This window comes from Diuraphis noxia, unplaced genomic scaffold, assembly GCF_037042655.1.
Source record: "Diuraphis noxia isolate RWA-SAM2 unplaced genomic scaffold, SU_Dnox_SAM2 contig0001, whole genome shotgun sequence".
Lineage (NCBI taxonomy): Eukaryota > Metazoa > Arthropoda > Insecta > Hemiptera > Aphididae > Diuraphis > Diuraphis noxia.
This window is the reverse complement of record NW_028301711.1, coordinates 96740553-96762371: the sequence shown is the minus strand read 5'-3', so window position 1 is coordinate 96762371 and position 21819 is coordinate 96740553. Positions and strand designations below refer to the sequence as shown.

Genomic DNA, 21819 nt, shown 5'->3' with positions numbered 1-21819 from the left:
AACAAAATGAACCAACAAATTAAATAGCTATTGTTTTAAACATTGTAAATAATGTTTTTATATATATTTAAATATATATTATATAAATATATATAATTAGCTGATCCCTGTGCCCATTAAAAATATGAACTCTATATGATTCTAATTTTTTGGTTAATTTGTCGTTTATACCTGGCTATAGTCATGATCAAAACTTCCTGTGGATTTACCTTATCTTTATCTTCATAAACGATTTTTAACATAGTTATTTAAAATACAGGACTAAAAGTCCTAATAAAAATCGTATCGCATGTTTAGCTTTGTAAAGATGAAACAATTTTTAAAATTGGTGCCTAATAAAAAATTGCTAATTTTTTATTCTTCCATACTAAATTGTATTACCAATAGTAACCATATAATACCCAAAAATATATCTATATTATTATTATTTTTATAAAAATTCTCAAATTTGCTATAAAAAAATTAAGGGCAACTTATCAAGATAAAATTTATCCTATAGATTCATTAGATTGTGTAGCTTTCTGATGTTTGAAAATGTTAAAATCAGTTAAATAGTTCCAGAAATTAAACCGATCATACAAACAATTTTTCATCTTTATATTGTATAACTCTTTTAACCCCTACAGCAGTCAAATTTTGAAAAATCCTGCATGTCAGGTGGTTTTCGCATTATAAAATGAACTTATTGACACAATTCCATACTCATATATTCAGTGGTTCCGGCTAGGTAATTATTTTTATTTTTAACTCTTTTAACTCCTGTAAGTTTTGAACTTTGGTAAAATCCTGTCTTAGGGATTTTTAGAATCATAAAATGAAAGTACTGACTAAATTTCATACTCATAGCTTAATAGGTTCCGGCTAGGTGGTTTTTCATTTTTACTACTTCTATTTGTTTAAACGACTGATGGGGTTGAATTTTGAAAAGTCTTTTCATAGTGCCCCCTACATTGCTAAGGAATTTCTGTATAAATAATTTCAAGTCTCTATACCCAGTGGTTTAGTTTGGGCATTGATAAATGATTAGGGGTGGACTCCTATTTATATAGATTATGAATTAATTATAATTTATTTAATATACGTTTGCACCAAAAGTACAGTAAGTATAAATATATTTACTTTTTTTAAGACATAATGAAAAATTTATAATGTTTTAAATTTTTTTTTGAAAAATGTTGATGATAAAAAAATTAAGTCAATTAGTTTATTTTTAATTTTATTTTTTTTTAATATCAATATTATTCTAGTGTAAATTCGTTTAAAATGTAATAATTTTTTTTTAAATGTCTTCTTTTAGAAACTTTTAAGCAAAAGTTTAAATCTTAAATTTTATTATTCATACATTTTTAATCCAAATCTGAATTTTTATTTTTTTTTTTTAATGATTATATGTTTAATTTTATTCATTTTAATTTTTAATTTGTCAATTCTTTTTGATGTACATGGTACCTACTTTTTTTATTATAAGACTCAGTATCGACTCTTTTTGTAAAATATATTGCCTGATTTGATTGTCATTTAACCAAAATCTCTGCATATTAACGTAGGTACACAAACGTTTTGTAACAAAAACGCAAGGCTGGGCATTAACGAGTTAAAATGTTAAAGTTAAATTAAAAAGTTAAGTTACTTTTTTACTAAGTTATTTAACGAGTTACTTTTATTTTCAAAAGTAACTTCCAACTTAACGAGTTTCTTTTTTTTTTAAGCAACTTCTAACTTAACGAGTTAATTTATTAATTTGTCCTAATATAAATTTCATATATCTAAAATTATATTTTGATTTTTATAACTTATTGATATTATATATACATATAGGTATATTATATACAGGGTGATTCGTTTATCAAACAACACTCATTAGTTATAAAAGTATTGACTTTTTTCAAAATATTGTTTTACATAGTTTCAAGTTGTTAAAAAACCAACGCTTTTATTAAAAAATTATATTTTTAAATATTTTTTATCCTTATCATTTTTTAAGTTTTTTACTTTTTTGAATGGCAACATAGTTTTTTAATTTCATATTCCAAAGCAGAATATTTTTCTAAAAATTTTGATACATAAAAATCGAATTTAGGACTAGTAGTTTATGAGTTATAAGTATTTAAAGTTTAGACAAGCGGAGTAGTGGACAAACATTTTGCGGGGTAACCCCGTACCACTCCACTCTGCCAATCTAAACTTTAAATACCTATAACTCATAAACTACTAGCGCTAAATTCAAAATTTTAACGTAATAATTAATTAAAAAAATAGCTTTATTAATTTATGAAATTTGAAGTATAGGTTACCATTTGAAAATCAAAAGTTGATGGTGGTGTATATAATAAATATAAGGGTGAAAAATATAAAAATAATAAACAATTCAAGAAGAGTGTAAATCTACAATTTTGAAAAAAAAAAAAATTGAAAAAAGTCAATACTTTTTTAAATAATGAGTGTTGTTTGATAAAAGAATCACCCTGTATATAAAAATAATAATTGTGGGAATAACCAAATACTTAACGATATGAATGTGAGTGTTTTGCATTATTTCTATATTTGAAATTTCAATAGATATTAGAATAACGTGTATAAGTACAACTATCTACCTATATAAAATTTGGGAAACGATTTACGAGTAATAATAATAGTATTAGATAACAATATTTCATTTTATCCTGCTTATTCGCAGAAAATATGTATATAATATATAATATATTATTATAAAACAAAAATGTTATATATGTGTAATTTATCTAATTAGATCCAAATAACAAATTTAATAATTACAATTTACAAATTTAATGGGTATCAACAAGAAAAAAAAATTTTAAGTTAAGCCATCATTTTGGAAAACGTGTAGGTAAAAAAAATACATTGAAATAATTTATTTGTTTTGTTAGATTTTATAATTGATTGAAGTATGTAAGTAGTACTTACTAAGTACCTACTGTAATTAATACAATTACATATGTTTATTGAAAATAGTTAGACTTCCATTATATTGTGTTATTTGTTAAGCTTTGATAAAAATGTATGATAATTTATTGTACACGAAAAAAGAAAATTAACTTATTTTTAACTAAGTTAAGTTACTTTTTTTTCAAATTAACTTTTAACTTTTATCGAGTTAAATAAATAAGAAAACTAACTTTAAACTTTAAACTTAACTTACATTTTTCTGTATTAACTTAACTTAACGAGTTAAAATAATAAGTTAACTTGCCCGGCCTTGCAAAATCGGATATACGGTTTTACTATTTTGGACAACCACGTGAACCAGGGTGTGAATATACAATATATCAAACATATATAAGCGATTAATATTATTACATTGTAAAAGCAATTTTCAGCTTAAGTGATTTTGACCAACATTTTCTAAATTGATGAAATACAAATAATCAAACGTGACAATTACGCCACGATAAACGGTTAAACACGATCAATATACTACAAAATTTCTCGAAAATACATAATTTATACGGTTTTTGGAAAATCACATCACGGGCTGGGGTGTGTGTAATATCGTATTAATAATGAAAGTGATTATAATAATATTATTACATTGTAAAAACAGTTTTCAGCCAAAGTTGTTCGACAAAGTTTTTCTAAATTGATGTAAGTACAAAATTGTTTGCTAATTAGTTTTTTCACCGGAAATTATGCATATATAATAATATACATAAATAGCAGTTTTGAACTTTATACTACATTGGCAGTCTCTCTGAGCAGTTTAATATATTATTATTACATGATTAATAATATTCATTGAAATATTACAGTAATTTAGTATTAATTTTAGTTATAAGTGACAATAGTAAATATGATCATAATACTCGCCAAAATCACATCAAAAATAAAACTCGCGCCATTTCAGAAATCTGCATTTTTCCTTATTATCACTACAATACTAATTACCTATTCATTGTTGCAAATTGCAGCAATAAGTGTCCGTGGACCTTATTTAGATGTTTTAACAATTTTCAGCTCCATTATAATTGTTGCTAAATATATTTTACAATTAATAATAATAATATAAATATGAAACCACCATTATTATCACATTAGTAATAATATTTATAGAAGTACAATAATTTACTGTTATTACTCAAGCCACAGTAGCATAGTATATAAAAGAAATACTCTAAACGCTGTTGTATTTTCTTTAAGCGAATTCGGCATCTACGAGTATAATACAATATTTGATGATGAAAAATTTCAGAGCAGTATACCCACTATTGGTGTTATGATTGTACTTAAGAGCAATTAAAATTATCGAAATGTTCACAGAATTTCACACAATGCAAATGACGCTGACAAAGTGATATGAATACATAACATTATTGTTAAGTATTCAAATGTAGAGCCTTTGAAAAACAAAATTACAATTGTTTAAAATAACCAAAAAATAGACTTTCCATTTTACACTTTACAATTTAAATATATTATATTTTACGTTGTTGTGCAAACGTTTTGTAAAACCAGAAGTCTTAAAATATATTTCTGTAAATTATTGTTCTGTTACATTTCATGGTCCACTTCGATACTGTATTTACAATAATTATTATTATTGTTAGCGATTCACCGGATATAAATCTCTCGAGCCATGCCCAATTCGTGTTCGTGGGGTACGTATCATATAATCCGATTTATGTATATGTATAATAGGTATACATAATATAGGTACCTATTGTATAACTTTGGGCGGTGCGATCGTATTATATTATATACGACAAACGCCACTGCGGCTCACATTGACTGACAAAAATATATTAAAAAATAAATTATCTTTTCGATCGGTGGAGACCTATCCTGCCAACGCCCATTCGGCCACCAAAAATTCCCCTCTCCCAACCCGATTCAATTTACCCACCAAATACAATAATATTAGTAATTATAATGGTGATGCGTGTCACAGAAAATGTTTAAAAAGAAAAAAATAGTGATAAATTGAATTGGTAGTATTATATTGTATATTGTATATTGTATATTGTATTATATTGTTATATAATTATGTAGGTAGCCGTTCATAATTTGTTTATTTAGACATTAATAATATGATTATACTAACATAGTTTGGGCAGTGGCGTATTAACGGAGAGAGGAGTCCAAAGGGTCCGGATAATGTTGTTGTTCTTTTGTTTTTTACACAATTATAAAAAAACAGACTATAAATGTAACCCACAACTTTGGTTTGGGAAAATAATGTGGACCTCCATCTCCAACATTAAAAATGCACCACTGGATAAAGGTATGGTATGGTAAGTGATTCCCGTTTATAATGGTCTTAACTAGTCTGTCTAGTCTTACATGACAAATAACACGGTTCACCTCGATTGCTAAAAATAATTTCTAAAACTGTTCTCTTTTGATCAGCAACGACCCACCAACGTCCATTTGGAGACACAGTAGGGTCGCCCTGACACAGTGTATCAACCAAACACATTATTAATAAGTAGTATAGGAGTATCATATACAATTTATAAATAGAAAAAAATAATAATAAATTTGATAGATGCATTATATATTATATACCCGTACATGATATATTTATTTTGACGTTAATAATATTATGTTACCTAGGTAGAGGTATATTATAAACATATTATTATAACATAATATTATAATGTCATACTCTGTCGGGTAAAATATTGTTTACAAATTCCATAATTTACTAAGTGACTAGCGCTAAGTAGTTCGAGCTTAACCGAGAAGAAATTAGTAAGGATACTGAGAAACAAACAGATTCATCTCATACGGATTACCGGACATACCTATAGGCATACCAAGAATGGAAAAGTATACCAAGGAGCACTTGCAGCAATCGCTTCGACGTTATCATATTTTTTATAAACATATCTAGGTAAATCATACTCAAATTTAATGAACGGAATAAGTATATGTATAAATAACTCAACAAGATAAAAAAATATATATATAAACCTATGGCAAAACCTTGGACTGGGAATAAATAGTGGTTAATCGACTTTAAAAAGGTATATTAGCCAACACACATTTATATTTGCATGGCCAAATAAGAAGAACCTTATATTTATATATTTTATAACTTTATATTTTTATGTGACATAGACATACGTGAAATGTCCTTCTATCGATTAACAACAATATACATTATGTGAAAAATTCACAATTTATCGATATCCATCATTCCACATATCCGAAAAATTTACACTAAATTAATTTCGAAAACATCTGAATTATATAAACCATTACAAAGACATGTTTTATCTAGAAATGTCAAATGATCATAAAATACTAATGACCAAGTTGACGATGTTTTTTAAGTAAAAAAATAGAAAAAAAAATTAAAATATTACCTAAAAGGGTAAACATTGGTTCGGAATTCACTTTATTAGTCTATGGTGTTAATTTTTTTAACGATGACCAACCATGTCTTGTCCGGAACCATGTTTTTCGTTGTAATATCCGCTGTCAATTCGTAAAAAAAAAAATAACCGTAATATATTTAAAAAAAGCGTTGGGACGTTTCAGAATGACCAGTTAAACCACAACACCCTGTAATTATTACCAGTACATTTATTCATCACACCATCACAAACTGTAATTCATTTTTTTCCGAGGATATAGGATTTGGTTTTATTAGATTTAGAAGGGTCCGGATGTAAATAAGTGAATCAGTATTGATTGCTATTAACCCTTTTAAAATGCAGTACTTAATTTATTGTAAAAATCGTAAATCTAAAAAAAAACTCTCGACCGTAATGTGATGACCTTTATAATAATATAATATTGGTATACTAACCTAATGAAAATTCACAGCGGGAAATGACTAATTTAAAAAGGGCAACCTCAATGACTTTTTTTTCTACTGTATCGTTATGACGAATAAAAGAACAACGCGAATTGAAAGTAGTAAGGAAATAATATTGTTTGAACCACTCAACGCGCATTCATTAAGAATACTATTACTTATTTCGCTACGTAAGTAAAATTTATATATATAAAACAAAAACTTAAAAACCTATTCAATTTATTTACTGACATAAAAATAAATATTAACAGTGAAACCTCTAAATACCGGACGCTGCCAAAATGTTTTGTCCTATTTGGAAGTTTCCTACATCCTGTTTGTATAGTTTCTTCTCAAGTAGACGTTCACAATTTCCGTTAAGGGATACTTCACTGTGTATGCTATGGAATATCCTCATTTTTCCATTAACGCAATTATTGGCGTACCGATTGATTAAATTTATTTGAAGCCAACAAAATGTAGGACATCGGCGGAACGACGGAAAACCCGTATAATAAATTAATTCGTTTTGTCTCGCATCTACTCCTGCAAAAGTTTAAAGTTTAAAGTTTTTCCGCAGTTTTCAATTGTGTTACATTTATATTTATCCCACGATTCAATTTTTATCGCGTCGCAATGATAGAATGCACTCTGTGGTAGCTTGAATATTATGATTTTATTTTTTGACTTCGATATGATGACGTCCCGAAGAAATAGCACTGAATCGCACGATAGATATAATATTACGATAAAAATAATAATATTATTATGCTTACAAAGTGTAACAAGTTTTACTCGAGGCGACGTTTTTAAATTTATAATAATAAAAATAGTAATAATGTTTTTCATATTTTATTTTTGACGTCATTTCACAATAATATTGACACTATACAATGTTGTTTTTTAGTACATATTATCTCATTGTGCTCGTCATCCTGGAAGAGTTGAATTTTTAAACGTGTGCAGCGTTCAGTTATGATTCGTTTTAGGAGAAATAAAAACTGTTTAATGCAGTGCATTATTCTATCTTGCCAACGAAGTACTCGTATAAACGACTAATATGTATTATATGTTGAGAGAACACTATCATCATTCGGTTACAATACAAATAATAAACAGCGCAGGCACATCTCGCCAATATTAGTATTCTTTAATATATATAATATATATAATAATATATTTAATATATATATATGTTACGGTAAATGATGTAAAATATGAAAATTACGTAATTAACCGTAACTATCCTAAATATAAATACAAAATGGAGATTTTCGAAATTCACCAGTTAATTGCGATTTTCACCAAACAAATTGGTACCTAAATGTTTTGTATAGCTTAAAATGAAATATTGTAATATTACAAATAAAACAATATAATGCTGTATTGCTATAATTTTTTGCGTACACTGTCAAAAAAAAAAATTATCCAATCCTACAAGAGAACTGATTTCAAAACCAATTTTACATAACGCTTTTAACTCTCGAGCACAAATCGATTTAATTGACATGCAATAATAGTGTATTAATAATTTATTTCCGTTTCATAAACTATCAAGATCATCTTACAAAATTGGTTCTATTAAAAACTTTGACAAGCAAACGCGTGGAAGAAATTACTCACAATCTACTTGATATTTACACAGCATTTAGAGCTCCTGGTATATTACATTCAGATAATTGGCGTGAATTTGTGAACTCAATAATAACTGAATTACATTCACTGTAGAGTGACGTTAAAATCGTCCACGGAAAACCTCGGCATAGCCAAAGTCAAGGTTCCATAGAAAGGGCAAACAGAGATGTAGAATATATGCTTGCCACTTGGAATTTTAATTTTATTTTCTATACATGTTAGTTTGTATACCTATAATTTTTACATATTTTTATTTTTACAATCATGTATTATTATTATAATACATAGGTATTGGTAGATCACCATATGAAGTGATGTTCGGATGTCCAGCAAGAGTAGGATTAGCCTCAATTGATATTCCAACAAATGAAATTGAGAGTTTGTGTACTGAGGAGGATATTGAATAAATTTTACCACGAACTCAAAATAGTGATGAAGACACTGAAAATATTTCAAGTCTATAAGTGATGGATACTGTGAAAATTATATTAAAGATGAAGCAAAACTTGATTTGTTTTTATATAATTTTTTTCATTAAATAAAATTAAAAACATTTAAAATATTTTAGTTAACGAGCGTCAAATCAAAATAACGAACGAACGAAAAAAATCAGTCTCATGTTTGCAAAAACAAGCAGAAAAGATGTTAAAGTCATCATCATCTCGATTTGATCCACTCGAAATAAGTTCAACCGTTAGAGTATCGATACCAGATGTAGATCGTGCTCGCGGAGCTCCGCATAAATTAGCAGTCGTTAATTCGTTATACATATCGAAAATGATCTTTACAATTAATTGGGCGAGTACCCACTTATAAATTATTCAAATATTTACAAAAAATGAATGTTATACTTTTAATATAGGTACTGAACATGGACATCTAAAACATAAATACACAAGATCTGAGCTAGTATCTTGTAAAGAAAAACTTCTCGACATACCTAAATCCATCAAAGAAAAAGAGCTTACTCTTCGAGAGGCAGCTGGTTTGAGCAGTATTTTGGGCACTCAAGGGTATCAACGATATCATTGCAAAACTAAATTTAAAAATAATAAATGTGCTTGTCGCTCTTCAGGCAAACTCTGTAATTCAAAATTTCATGGATCATTCTTATGCGAAAATAAGTAGTTAATAATATATGATATAAATACAACAATAACCATTTGTATACATTTTTATTGTAAATTCCCAGTAATTGACGTAAAAAGCTACTCATATAAATTAAAAATGGATATTAACGATATTTACCGGTAAATTACGTAAATTGTTATTTACCATAACATAAATAATAGCAGTTTTATATATTATTTTATTATATGCACGCGAATATTTTAACGGTCAAACTGATAAAAAATCACGTACAATGCAATATCGTCGAATGACAGTCGAACGGCGAGATTCGTTTCGAATTTTGCCTTCGGGTTTTTATATTTTGGAAATGTGTGCGACTAAAATAATAATAAATTTCATCACTGCTTTACATTTTTCTGAGGCCTCTCTATTACAAGACGTCTAGATTGGACACCGGAAGGGGAAGAAGAGACAACGGTGAAGGGAGGTGGCAGACAAGAAACGCGATTGATACAAATAAAATTCAACATATTATCGTCGTGTACTATATAAAAGAGTGAAACGATGCAAACAGAATTATTTTATCTATACACAATAGTAATATATAAGAGCAGACATGCGATTTTCTCGTAAATCACATAATACAATGTAATATACGTTGCCAAATCCCCTCAGAACAAGACGTGCTCATTATATGAGTACTAAATAAATATTATTTTTCAAAAAATATGTTTCTTTTGCATGTGCATTATTTATGATGGAATATATAATATTTATATATTTAGAACATTGTTCGTCTTTTTTTTTTTTTTGCTAAAAAATATGGATATGACCTACTCATCATATTGTAATATTTTACCACAGTTCGTAAGCTACACTTAATATAAATTACCATTTTTTTATAGGAAAATTACCAAATTACTCCAAGTTTATAAAATTCATCATTTATAAGTACGATTTCTTAACAGTAAAATGTATAATAAACCAAAAAAAAAAATATATATATATATTTAACAAAATAGTTGTGTTTTTAAAAATGTAAAAATAAAGAATGATATGTGTCAAACTATTTTAATGTAATAATGTCTACTCTGGTTATTAAATAAAGTTTGTATGCAATTTCATAGGTACTGTTTATTGTGATTTTTTAGTAAATGTTTTGAAAATATACTATTAAGCTCCAGTGATATTTTTGAAATGTATAACAAATGTATGTATGTAGGTATTGCACATATTATTGCAATGAAGTATCTTTTCTTAACTCAAAAATGTTATTTAACTTGGCCAATTAGAAAAATAAGTAAATTTTTATACTTCATTACAATAATATGTGTAATACCTACATACATACATTTGTTATACATTTCTAAAATATCACTGGAGCTTAATAGTATATTTTCAAAACATTTACTAAAAAATCACAATAAACAGTATGAAATTACATACAAACTTTATTTAATAATCATAGTAGACATTATTACATTCAAATAGTTTGACACATATCATTCTTTATTTTTACAATTTTAAAAACACAACTATTTTGTTAAATATATATATACCATATAGAATATCTATTGTACCTAGTATATGTTCGATCGTGGGCAGTGATCGATATAATATTGTATCATTATTAAATTTGGTCAACGGCTGAAATGGTCTTGTCTTGTTGTTGAAAACAAACGATTTTCTCGCAGTTCGTTTCCGTGAAGCAGAACAATGTGCAGTACCGGTACCTAGATAATATTATACTATTATAATACTAGAATATTATATAGCAAGCTGCCTCGTTATTGTTTATAATAAGTACGAGAGACAAAAACTAGCGAGACGCGAATAAAGGTCACTGAGTACAATGTAATATTATAATATTATAATATCTTTGTTATATCTAATAATATAGACCCCGGTGGTGATGATACGGTGAATAGGGGAAGACGTTCGAGAGACAATCACCTCCGAGTTATTGTTGTTTGTTGTTATAAAACTCTAATCCCATTTGCAGAGTTGTTGTTTAGAGTATACCAACATTATAATTGGCGTATAATTGATCCGGATATGAACGTTGGACAAACTTCGACCTGACAATCGTTGTGTTTATGACAATGGTATGGAATCGGTCATATTATTCAATATTTATATATATATATATATATATATTCATGGGGATGGGAGGGGGTAAATATAGACAGAGATCGTAAAATAATAATAATAATTTCATTCATACAAACTGCCGCATCCTTTAATTGAATGAGAGCTGTAGATATATTGCTAAGTATAATAATAAGAACACCTAATAATAATAATAAGGAGAATATTACTTTGAAGAAGTAGGTAGGTATTATAATATCTACCACTTGAGGACACTTTAAACCAGGGGAGGGCTTCTATTTCCGGCACGAAAATATTGTAGGAAAAAATGATAATAATATTATTATGTATCTAAAAACACTTTAAACTAAAAAGGACTTGCAACGAGGTAGTTTGATGAAAGAAAATCTAATGCGTTTTAATGAATTTTATAATAAAAAATTAATTGTATGTATTAGTCGATTAAATTAAGTTTACCTAGCATTGCATTATTGATACCGATCAGCATTTAAAACGATCCATTGAATATGCTCCATACCTTACATAATTAATTACATGCTGTAGCATCGACTAGCAATATTATTATCACGTATTTATGTAGCATGGTGTCAATAATAAACAACATGATTTATCAGGCTGGCCTATAAAACTTAATTATTTAGTTTTTTTCTAAAAAGATATGTTTCGCTCGTACAATATATACATATAGCTATAGCGATACTAATCCGACTGTTGCGAGGACATCTTCAAAAGTTCTTGATACTTTTATGATAAATATATAATATCGGACTGGAGTCAAACCACTCAAACCCACTACAAAATCTACTACATCCCACCAACCATCAATAAATAAAAATTGTAACGCTGTTTTACGCCAATAATGATGTAATTGTATCAAAACTTTAATATTATTGTCCGTCCGACTGGATTCAAATGTATATTCCACACGCGTACAGCACTTAAAAATAAAATCAATTTATTATAATAATATGAAATATTAATATTCAGCCGTTAGATTACATAATAATAATTGTTATAATATTATTGTGATACGGTTTCTTAATAATAAACGAAAAACTCTGAAACGAAGGCGATGGGGACGACGACGATAACCACTACGATGCTGTCGGGGTTGGTTAATGAATATTAATAATAAACACCCTCTCTCGAATATTTGGACGAAATTCGTACAACGGCAGAACAATTTCCATGATCATGGAACTGAAAACAACTGTGGTGAAGCGCACACCCAACTAAACAATAAGAAATTTAAATGCAATTATATACCAACATAATTTATTTGATATCGCGACGCGATTATCATGTTATTTATCGTCCATGAATTAATATTAATGTTAAAAACTGGCTTCCAGATAGATACTGGAGACGTGTTTGCTGGTTAGAGGCTTGACAACTCATTCGTTGGAAAACTAACGGTTAAAATATTTTGATTTTTAAGACCCCTGCTTGTTTTGAATTGAGTTTAATTAAGTTGATTCTAATACCGATATCGTGTTAGTTGATAGAACAATTCATGGCTTTGACATCAGATGAAAACCATTAAAGGATAGAACGCACCACATATTATAAAAAAAAAAACAAACATTAATATAGTCACTCCTCTATAAAATTGTATAGGGCTCCTCCGTGTCACTGTGACATTTGTTTAGGACCCCATTTCCCACCTACGTGTAATGCGTAACTTTGGCAAACAAGGTTTAATATTAAATATATTATTATTATACCTACACTCAACAGTAAAGTTGTGATTGTGTCCTGGTATATGGACATTTTGGCCAGGCACCTTGTTCTAAGTGAGTATAATACGACTCGGAGAAAGTTATTAAAGCTCAAAACGGTTCCGTTTACAATATTGTGGACAATGCGCAAGTCTCCTAAAACTTGGACTTTATGTATACCGTTTTCATAATTTTTAGACTTCTTTGTATATTATATGCATCTATTCACTATAAATAACGACTTGGTCTGCGCATATAAAAATATTGATGAATTCATTATAATACAGTTTGATTATTCATTACACGGAATTAATTGAAAGTTACGATACATGTTTTATGATCCAATTTAGTTTTAGTGTTGTATTATATAAATGTCATGGAGGACGTTAAGTATAGGTAAGTATAGTATAAATAAGTATATAATAGTGGGAATTAAGCACTTAATACCTATCATTGATTATATCCTACAAGAATAATAATATAAAGTATAGACTACAGATAATGTGGAAACGTTAAAATAGCAGTTATTGAAAACCTCCAGATAACATCCATAATATTAAAGTCTTTAGTCGATGAATATTTTTCTGACATGAGTTAATAGTTCATCGCTTTTACTCCTGTCCTTTGGTAATTCATACAGTAATTGAGTGCGGTGGTCTGTGGTTAAAATTAAACATCAAATTTTTTAGGTGCCTAACACTCTATGCTAGTGTGAGTAGTCACTGAAATTTTCAGTTTTAAGTGAGAGTATAATAATAATGCAACATTAGAAGGTTATACTGACGAGTCTGGAAAAATTGTCAGGTATAAAGAAACGGTTAATCGACGGAAATTTACTTTGAAAGTTAGCCTAACCATTGTTTAAGTTATTTTTAAACGGATGATTGATAAGACATGGTAACAGAGGACTTAATTAAATTAAAGTTCTATTTTTTAAAGTTTGTACTATTCGTGATCATATGAATTATGAATTGAAAATGTAAGACTGCCTACGTACCAACCTACACTGTTAAAGACGACCCAAAATTTTTAAAAACTTGCCAAAGTCCTGCGTGACGTCAGTGAAATATATTATTAAATCATTCAGAGACGTCCGTGACATGACGTCGGCGTGATGAAAATTTTTCGACGGCACGATGACGGTTGTCACTGTTATTAATTTAATATTGATAACAAAATTTGTTTTTTAATCATCTTTTAAGGTACCTCTATTGGCGGTGTATCGATCCAACTCTCACTGGCCCTCCGGGCCATAAGCGCGGGGCTAAACAGCAAGTTTTCGTCCTCCTCGTCATCGTCGCCCGAAAAAAACCAAGACATGACGACGCTCGATGATGGTCCACTATAAAAACTATGCGTAATGTCTCGCTGACAAATATCTACTGACGCGTAGTATTATGCTATCATAATAAAATGACTTCAGCTGAAGCGGTTTGGCCAACAATTGTATAAATAATATAATCAAATTGTATTATTATCACGTGGGGAGCGGACAAATTCACCACCTACGCCCCCGATCGAAATTCGATAATTGTCGTCCGTTCGCGGTTTTCGTATTTAGTCACTATTTTCTATCTATTCTCGCATCGCCAACACAAGACTCGATGAATTTGTTTTCGTCACGATTGAATGCGATCTGTTGAAGAAAAATATTGTTACAATATCAAGGCGCAGAGCTCGCGACGACAGACGACCGCGTGTGACGTATGACTGCGGGAACTCCGTGGCCCGGTAGACGTAATATTTTAATATCATATATTGAAACAATACGTACTTTTTATTTGAATATTATCCACAGGCAGCTTGGCAGACTCGCCGCTGCGCTGTGCCGTCTTAAACCTGGACGAAATCCAAATCTATATTTAGCAGAGTGCCCGGTGGCCCACGCGCGTTCACCGTGCAAAATTGGTTAATCTATATGGACACTTTTGAAGGACTCCCTCTCCCGCGTAGTGATCGCGTGTGCGGTCCGCGAGGCGCCGAACGATTTCCGACGGTATTAACGAGACAAATAACATACCGCGACAAGAAAATATTATTATCCAATATTACGCAATGTGTATCCATAAAGTTTGACGGGAAAATTGCGACTTTTGCAACAGTCATCTATATAGATAGTAGGTACAATGCAGGATTCATATGCAATCGCCTTTGACTGCGATAGTTTTCAACAATCATTTATCTACATCAGAATTTATTTAAATCGTTCAAACCGTACCTACAAATAATAAAAACAAATACACTTAAAGTCTCTTGTCTAAATCTGTATCAGCACTCGGCGGTTTACTCGGTTGCAATACAAATGAAATACATATTACACAAATAATATATATTATAAAAGATATCCAATTAACAATTGACTTTAGAGTTAAGAAAGAACTGCTAGAAATATTTAAAAAATAATATGAATACAACATTTTCTTATTACAGTTCTCTGGAAACAATGCAATTTTTAACTACATTTATGCATACACTGTCAGTGAATTTTCACAGGAAATTAAATTTCCGCATGGGATCGATTTTAATTTAAATAGCTTTACTTAACAATATTATTCATGTAACTTGTACAAGTTGTGTGAACAATAAAACGAATACATTATGAGAATTTTATCATATTATCAATTTAATATGAGTCTCATTATGAAACTCAGACACCCGAAAGTTATGTTATCAAAACTTGAACTCAATTTCAATACAAATCAACCATGAATTGTACGGAAATTTACAAATTATCAATTAATAGTAACTTAAGATTTTATAGTATTATTCTACCATTCTACATTTCACCATTCCTTTAATTTTAATTACGAAATAGTCACTGTTTTCATTCGATTTTATTCGATTTTAAAATACAATATAATCATAAAAGTTCATCTATGAACCTACAATCATCGCAAACATTTCATACGTATCTACGTCGTTTATTCATTAGATGCATAACTCCCGGGAATGATCGAAAATTTAGTTCCAAACACAAATATAAATAAATTTAAACAGTACCTTTCATTGATTGTGAATACTAAACTCTCTATTTATCTATCATCTATTATCAAAAAAAAATAAAAAATATCACATAATATAATATTATATCTTTATTTATTTATAAATAAAACAAACTAAATACACGTTTAATATTTTGTCTATTTTAAGTTAAGTTTTTTTTTTTATATTCCTAATTTTTTTTAAATTTTTTGTTTTGATCACGTTTAAAATGTAAATCATTTTTTTTTTATTTTAATGTATTAGAAATTTGAAATTTACGTAATCAAACCCTGACTCTTACTAACGCTCAACATGACGCGTGGGCTTATACTAAGTAACAACATAAATTTACTATTTCCAACTACGCGATATTATTTTGTAATATTATAGTAATCCGATTATAATGACGATACCAAAATATTGATTTTTAATCCTGTAAAATACGCTTTGAAAGTAGCGCAATTTGTTGATATAATAATAATATAATAATTATATATATAATATATAGCTGGTACCCTATTAAGTTACAACTTATATAAATATATATGATGAATTTTTATTATAAGCTTTGTTTTGTTATTTTAAGTACGGACTTTTTAAAAATAAATCCTATTTCATAACACGATGGCAAAACCGATAAGTTTAGGATACCTAAACCTATACTATATAATAATATTATGTAGGTACTTAAATTGCTTTATAATCACATTAAGTTATTATAAACAAAAAAGTTATTGGTTATTAATAAAAATGACGATTATAAGATTTATCATTTGCATTTTATTATATTTATTATTACTACGGTTAAAATAATTAATAATTTTAATCATTAATTTAATCATAAATTATAATATTAAAAGTTAAAAATATCCTGTTTAAATAATATAATCCTAATAAGAAAGACCTGTCTGTTATGTCATTATTAATATTGGCTTTTTGATAGCTGATGAGCACCTTCAATGTACACAAAAATGTCTTTAACAACTGTCCCATTTAACTTTATTCGATGAACGCTTTCAGACGAGACTTTAGGTAATTCGACCATGATTCTGGTTAACCCTTGATCGTTTAAGCACGCCTAAATTTGAGATATTACACACTTAAAGAAACATTGAATTATAGCATAATATAGGGGGAAGAATAGAGCTCTTTGTAGTTGAAACTTGTGTATAATATTATTGAATCAAAATATGTTTAAACCGCATAATGTATTAGTCAATATAGTTTGAAGAAATTTATTTTTGTAAAAGTGGTTGTTGTTGTAAGTTGTAACCTGCTACTGCAAAATGTAACAATGAATGGCCTGACAATAAACGAAATAATTTTTATTTTAATCTATATAAATAATTTAAATACTATTTAATTCATAAGCGTAAATAATTCTAGCACTGTGTACATTATTTTATATTTTATTTTTTAATAAGTACAGAATAATTTTTTTTTGATCAAATTCATAAAAGCCAATTTTTATTCATTTATATCTGTTACTCGTTATATATTTTATTATGAGAACATGGCGTTAAATTTGGTAAATAGTAATAATAATAATGATTTGGCGAGTATTGGGGTATAATTATTTATTTAATATTACGGTGAATATTGTGTAAACGGCATGATGATAATATTATTGTCGTAGTCATTAAAAAGCAAAACGTATTTCATTTTTTTTTTTTTTTAACAAAACACTTCTTTTAAGAGCACGATAATTTTTAAATTTAAGGGTGTGCCAAGTGTTAACTTTGCAATACGTTCTGGGATACTGTAAAAATCAATATTTAAGTGTCATTTATATAATATTTATATCTCCATCTCTCAATGCAATAATGGATTTTAGAGTGGGCACGTCACATAAGTTATCACCTGCAACCTCTTCTACCCTGGACACTAAAGTACCGTTTTCCGTCTTACTCCAGCTGTAGTGATTAAATATTTTGTATTTTATTAAATTATTAACTGACGGATCTACTCGATTGTTTTATGTGTATTTTATACAGAGGTAATAATTATGCAAAAGTCGTCCACAGATGAAGAGAGAGAGAAATTACTGCATGAAACAATAATAATTATTGTTATTATGAGGAAAATAATGTGTAAAAAAAATCACCTATGGTTTGAGAATTTAACACGGAATTGTAGTTACAATACTAGTACCCTTTTACAAGCGAATAGGTTTTTGATACTCCAAAAGCCCGTCGCTACTACAATTATCGTCATCTCAATGTTTGAAATTATAAACGACAATAGGTTTAATGTCGAGGAACCTTTGATTTAGAAAATGGATTTCTTTTTTTATTTCTTCGATATGATTGCTACAATGCTACAATGTGTACACGAAATCCCGTGATACGAACAAGACCGACAACTTAAGCTCCATACTACCATCGGTAGCTCGTTATGAAGACTAAGATGTGCAAGGTTTAGCAATAAAATATTTATTGCCATAATTTCGATTTCGACGGCCGATAAAATAAGTCGCAAGAAACGCATAAAAACGTCACACGCCCGTCGGGGCGCCGCCGCTGGATCGAAATGTACAAAAAGTTATAAAATTTGAAGACGTATTTTAGAAATAAAACAACGCTTATGGGTGGGTTTTACGATACACGATATTATTATATACAAACATTAAACATACGAATACAGCAGAGTCTCCGCAGTCGTTGTATATATAGTATGAGTTATCATTTATGTATCACGTGGCCAACAAAACTAAGCACTAAGCATATAGCTTTACAATATTTAAAAAAGGTACTGATAATAATACAAGTGATTCGACAAGAACTCGATTTCATGTTTTTTTAAGGTTCAAAATATAATTTATTCACTATAATTATTTTGCGAGATATAAGTAGTTAGTACGTACACTATTTTTTAAAAGCTGATTATGAATTATCATTAATTTGCTAATGTTTTTAGAAAACATTTTTAAAACCAAATTACTTATACTCTCAACGCCGTTCTTCGTTAGTAGACTGTACACTTCAGAGTCCGAAAATTAATCGATAACAATAATTAAAATGTGACTAAAGAATTTCAAAAAAAAATGTGCTATAATACTTAAATAGTATAACAATAGTGCACTTCTTGAAGCTCAAGCTTCAATTGTAATAACAATATTATACTAACCACTGGGCACTGGTCAAACAAAACATAATAAATTCGATATAAAAAAAAACACCAATGTACTTTCACAAATAAAAGTCGAGAATGCTATTACAGAATAAGTTTTTTTTGTTTCAATTACCTATTGATTTTATTGTCAATCAGCTAATAACGATCGCTTCATAACTAATAACAAAAAAATAATTGTTGGTTTTCAAATATTTTTTTTTTAATTTTATTATCTTGTCGATTATAAAAAAAAAATATGCTGAAGCTTTGACAAAGCTATAATACGAGTTGATTTATGGCATCGCCAGTTAAATGAAAATAGCATTGAACCCTGAAACATATTGGACGCATTAGATAAATATAGCACATTTTTTTTTCAAATAATTATAATTTAATGTACATCTGAATTTTACTGAAGGTACATTTTCTGAAATAGAAAGATTATTTTCATCATCAAATTGTATTTGAATTAAAAATTCATAAAACCGATTAATTGTTCTTAATTGAAATGTTCGGATTATAGTTAACAAAGTAATAGACTTTAGAAAAACGGTGGTTGGATTTTACACTGTAAATATAACATTGCAAATGTATCATGTTCTAAATATAAATAATTTTTGTTCAAAGTTTTGAACTTTGTTTGAATACCTAACACATATTAACACATATTGAATATATTGTACAGATAAGTATTAAATATTATAGTTGTACCTATATATAATATAATATGTGGTGTTTAAATTTTGATACTTTTTGAAATATTCATAAAAAAGTATACCTGTTATTATTATTATTTTTATTATTTTATATTTAGTTGTGTCACTTTAGACGAATCCTGGTCATGCCACTGTGCGATACATGTAACACAATTCATAAAAAAAAAATATATCTATGCGAGTCATACTGCACTGATGCAGCAGACAGTAATAAAACATTATGATTTATATAATAATTGTGAAATGAAGTGTTATTAAACGACCACGACGCGTAATATTATGTTGTAGATATCGCGTACAACACGTGTTTTTGTTGAAACTCTGTTTTTTTTCTTGCTGAAAAGTTAAATTCCACTGGCAAATTATCCGTCTTACGACAGACAAGTTTGTTTATTCGCTTTATATTATTTTAACGTACACACCGTTGGCTGAACGAACTCGAAAATAATATAATATATACGCTCTAAGCCAGTTATCTTTGGCTCGTAGCCACGTGGTTGAGCGTTTGCGTTTGCGCGTGCGTGAGCGTATGTATTATTGTCTATGCACACCGTTTTAGCTGCAGGGGACATCGCGGCGGCCGTTATTTTCGCGAACAAACTTTTACCCAATAAACACGACGATCCGTAACGTCAATGTGTACAGTGAATATAAATATATTATATATATGTATAATATTATAAAAAAACGATAAAGGAAACGATATAGAAGCCGTTTCGGGTGCATTATGATAATACATCATATAATAATATTATACGATATAAAGTTACCAAGAATATTATATTTAATAACAATATGTTTTGTGAGGCTTGAAACCGAAATAATAAACGTTGGTTTCAGTTTTTCATTTTCACTTCAATTTCTACTTTAAAATCGGTTTCAAAATTCTTTTACTTTCATTAGGGATTTGTAATGATATGCTCACATATCATAATTGCATATTGCTTAGTTACCCAATAAAATAAATAACGGTCAAGATGTCGCACGCAAATTAGCATTAAACCCCATTTATTTAATCACTGATGGAAGGAACGATCTGCGTTGTTTGTGTGTCGCTGCACGTTTGATTTATTTTGTGAGCCTGCGTGCCACCAGAGACAAGGGATGGCCCAATGAGGACCTCTGCTACCAAGGATAACAGTAAATCTTTAGAAATGCAGAGGCCTTTGATAGAGCCGCCTGCGACCCTGGCTGGCTTGACCAAGTCATCTCCTTTCATCAGTGCATGAGCGCCAGTCTTAAGTGCATGAGCATCACCCAACACTAAAACAACTTCAAGAGTGCAGGAGCACCTAAAAACTCTTCGACACCAGACATTGCGAGCGACAGCTGGACCGTTTCTTTTTTAAAACCGAAATTTAACAGTGTTGTTTTTCTTTAATCTGAGTGTTTAATAAAAAACCTTTATTGATCTTATTACGTCAACTGCACATTCAAACACAGCTGCGAATAAGGTAAGGTGCATGCGCATCAATATTCATATATTTATATAATTTTATATATTTTATTGTATTTATTAAATTTTTTATAATTTAATAATTAATATTTTATTATTACGGTGTACTTGATCGTTCTCAATCTAACCTCGAGAACCCTCCGACGATCAGGAGGAAGGTAATAGCGCAATTTTAATATTTATATCTGGTAGCTTATTCTCCAGCTCTTATAAGAGTAAAGAACAATACAGATCCTCTAGTGTAACTCAATAAATCAACCAAAC

At 28.8% G+C, this 21819-nt stretch overlaps 2 protein-coding genes across 3 annotated transcripts in view; one reads left to right on the top strand and one right to left on the bottom strand.

Annotated features, from left to right (window-relative positions):
* jp (junctophilin) overlaps window positions 1-21819 on the bottom strand; it is a 280595-nt gene that overhangs the window by 65288 nt on the left and 193488 nt on the right. The gene's annotated exons all lie outside the window — the stretch shown is intronic.
* On the top strand, window positions 9035-9520 carry LOC149062577 (uncharacterized). Its single transcript, XM_089218748.1, has 2 exons — window positions 9035-9156; window positions 9244-9520. Exons 1-2 carry the CDS (start codon window positions 9035-9037, stop codon window positions 9518-9520), a joined length of 399 nt encoding a protein of 132 aa, XP_089074874.1.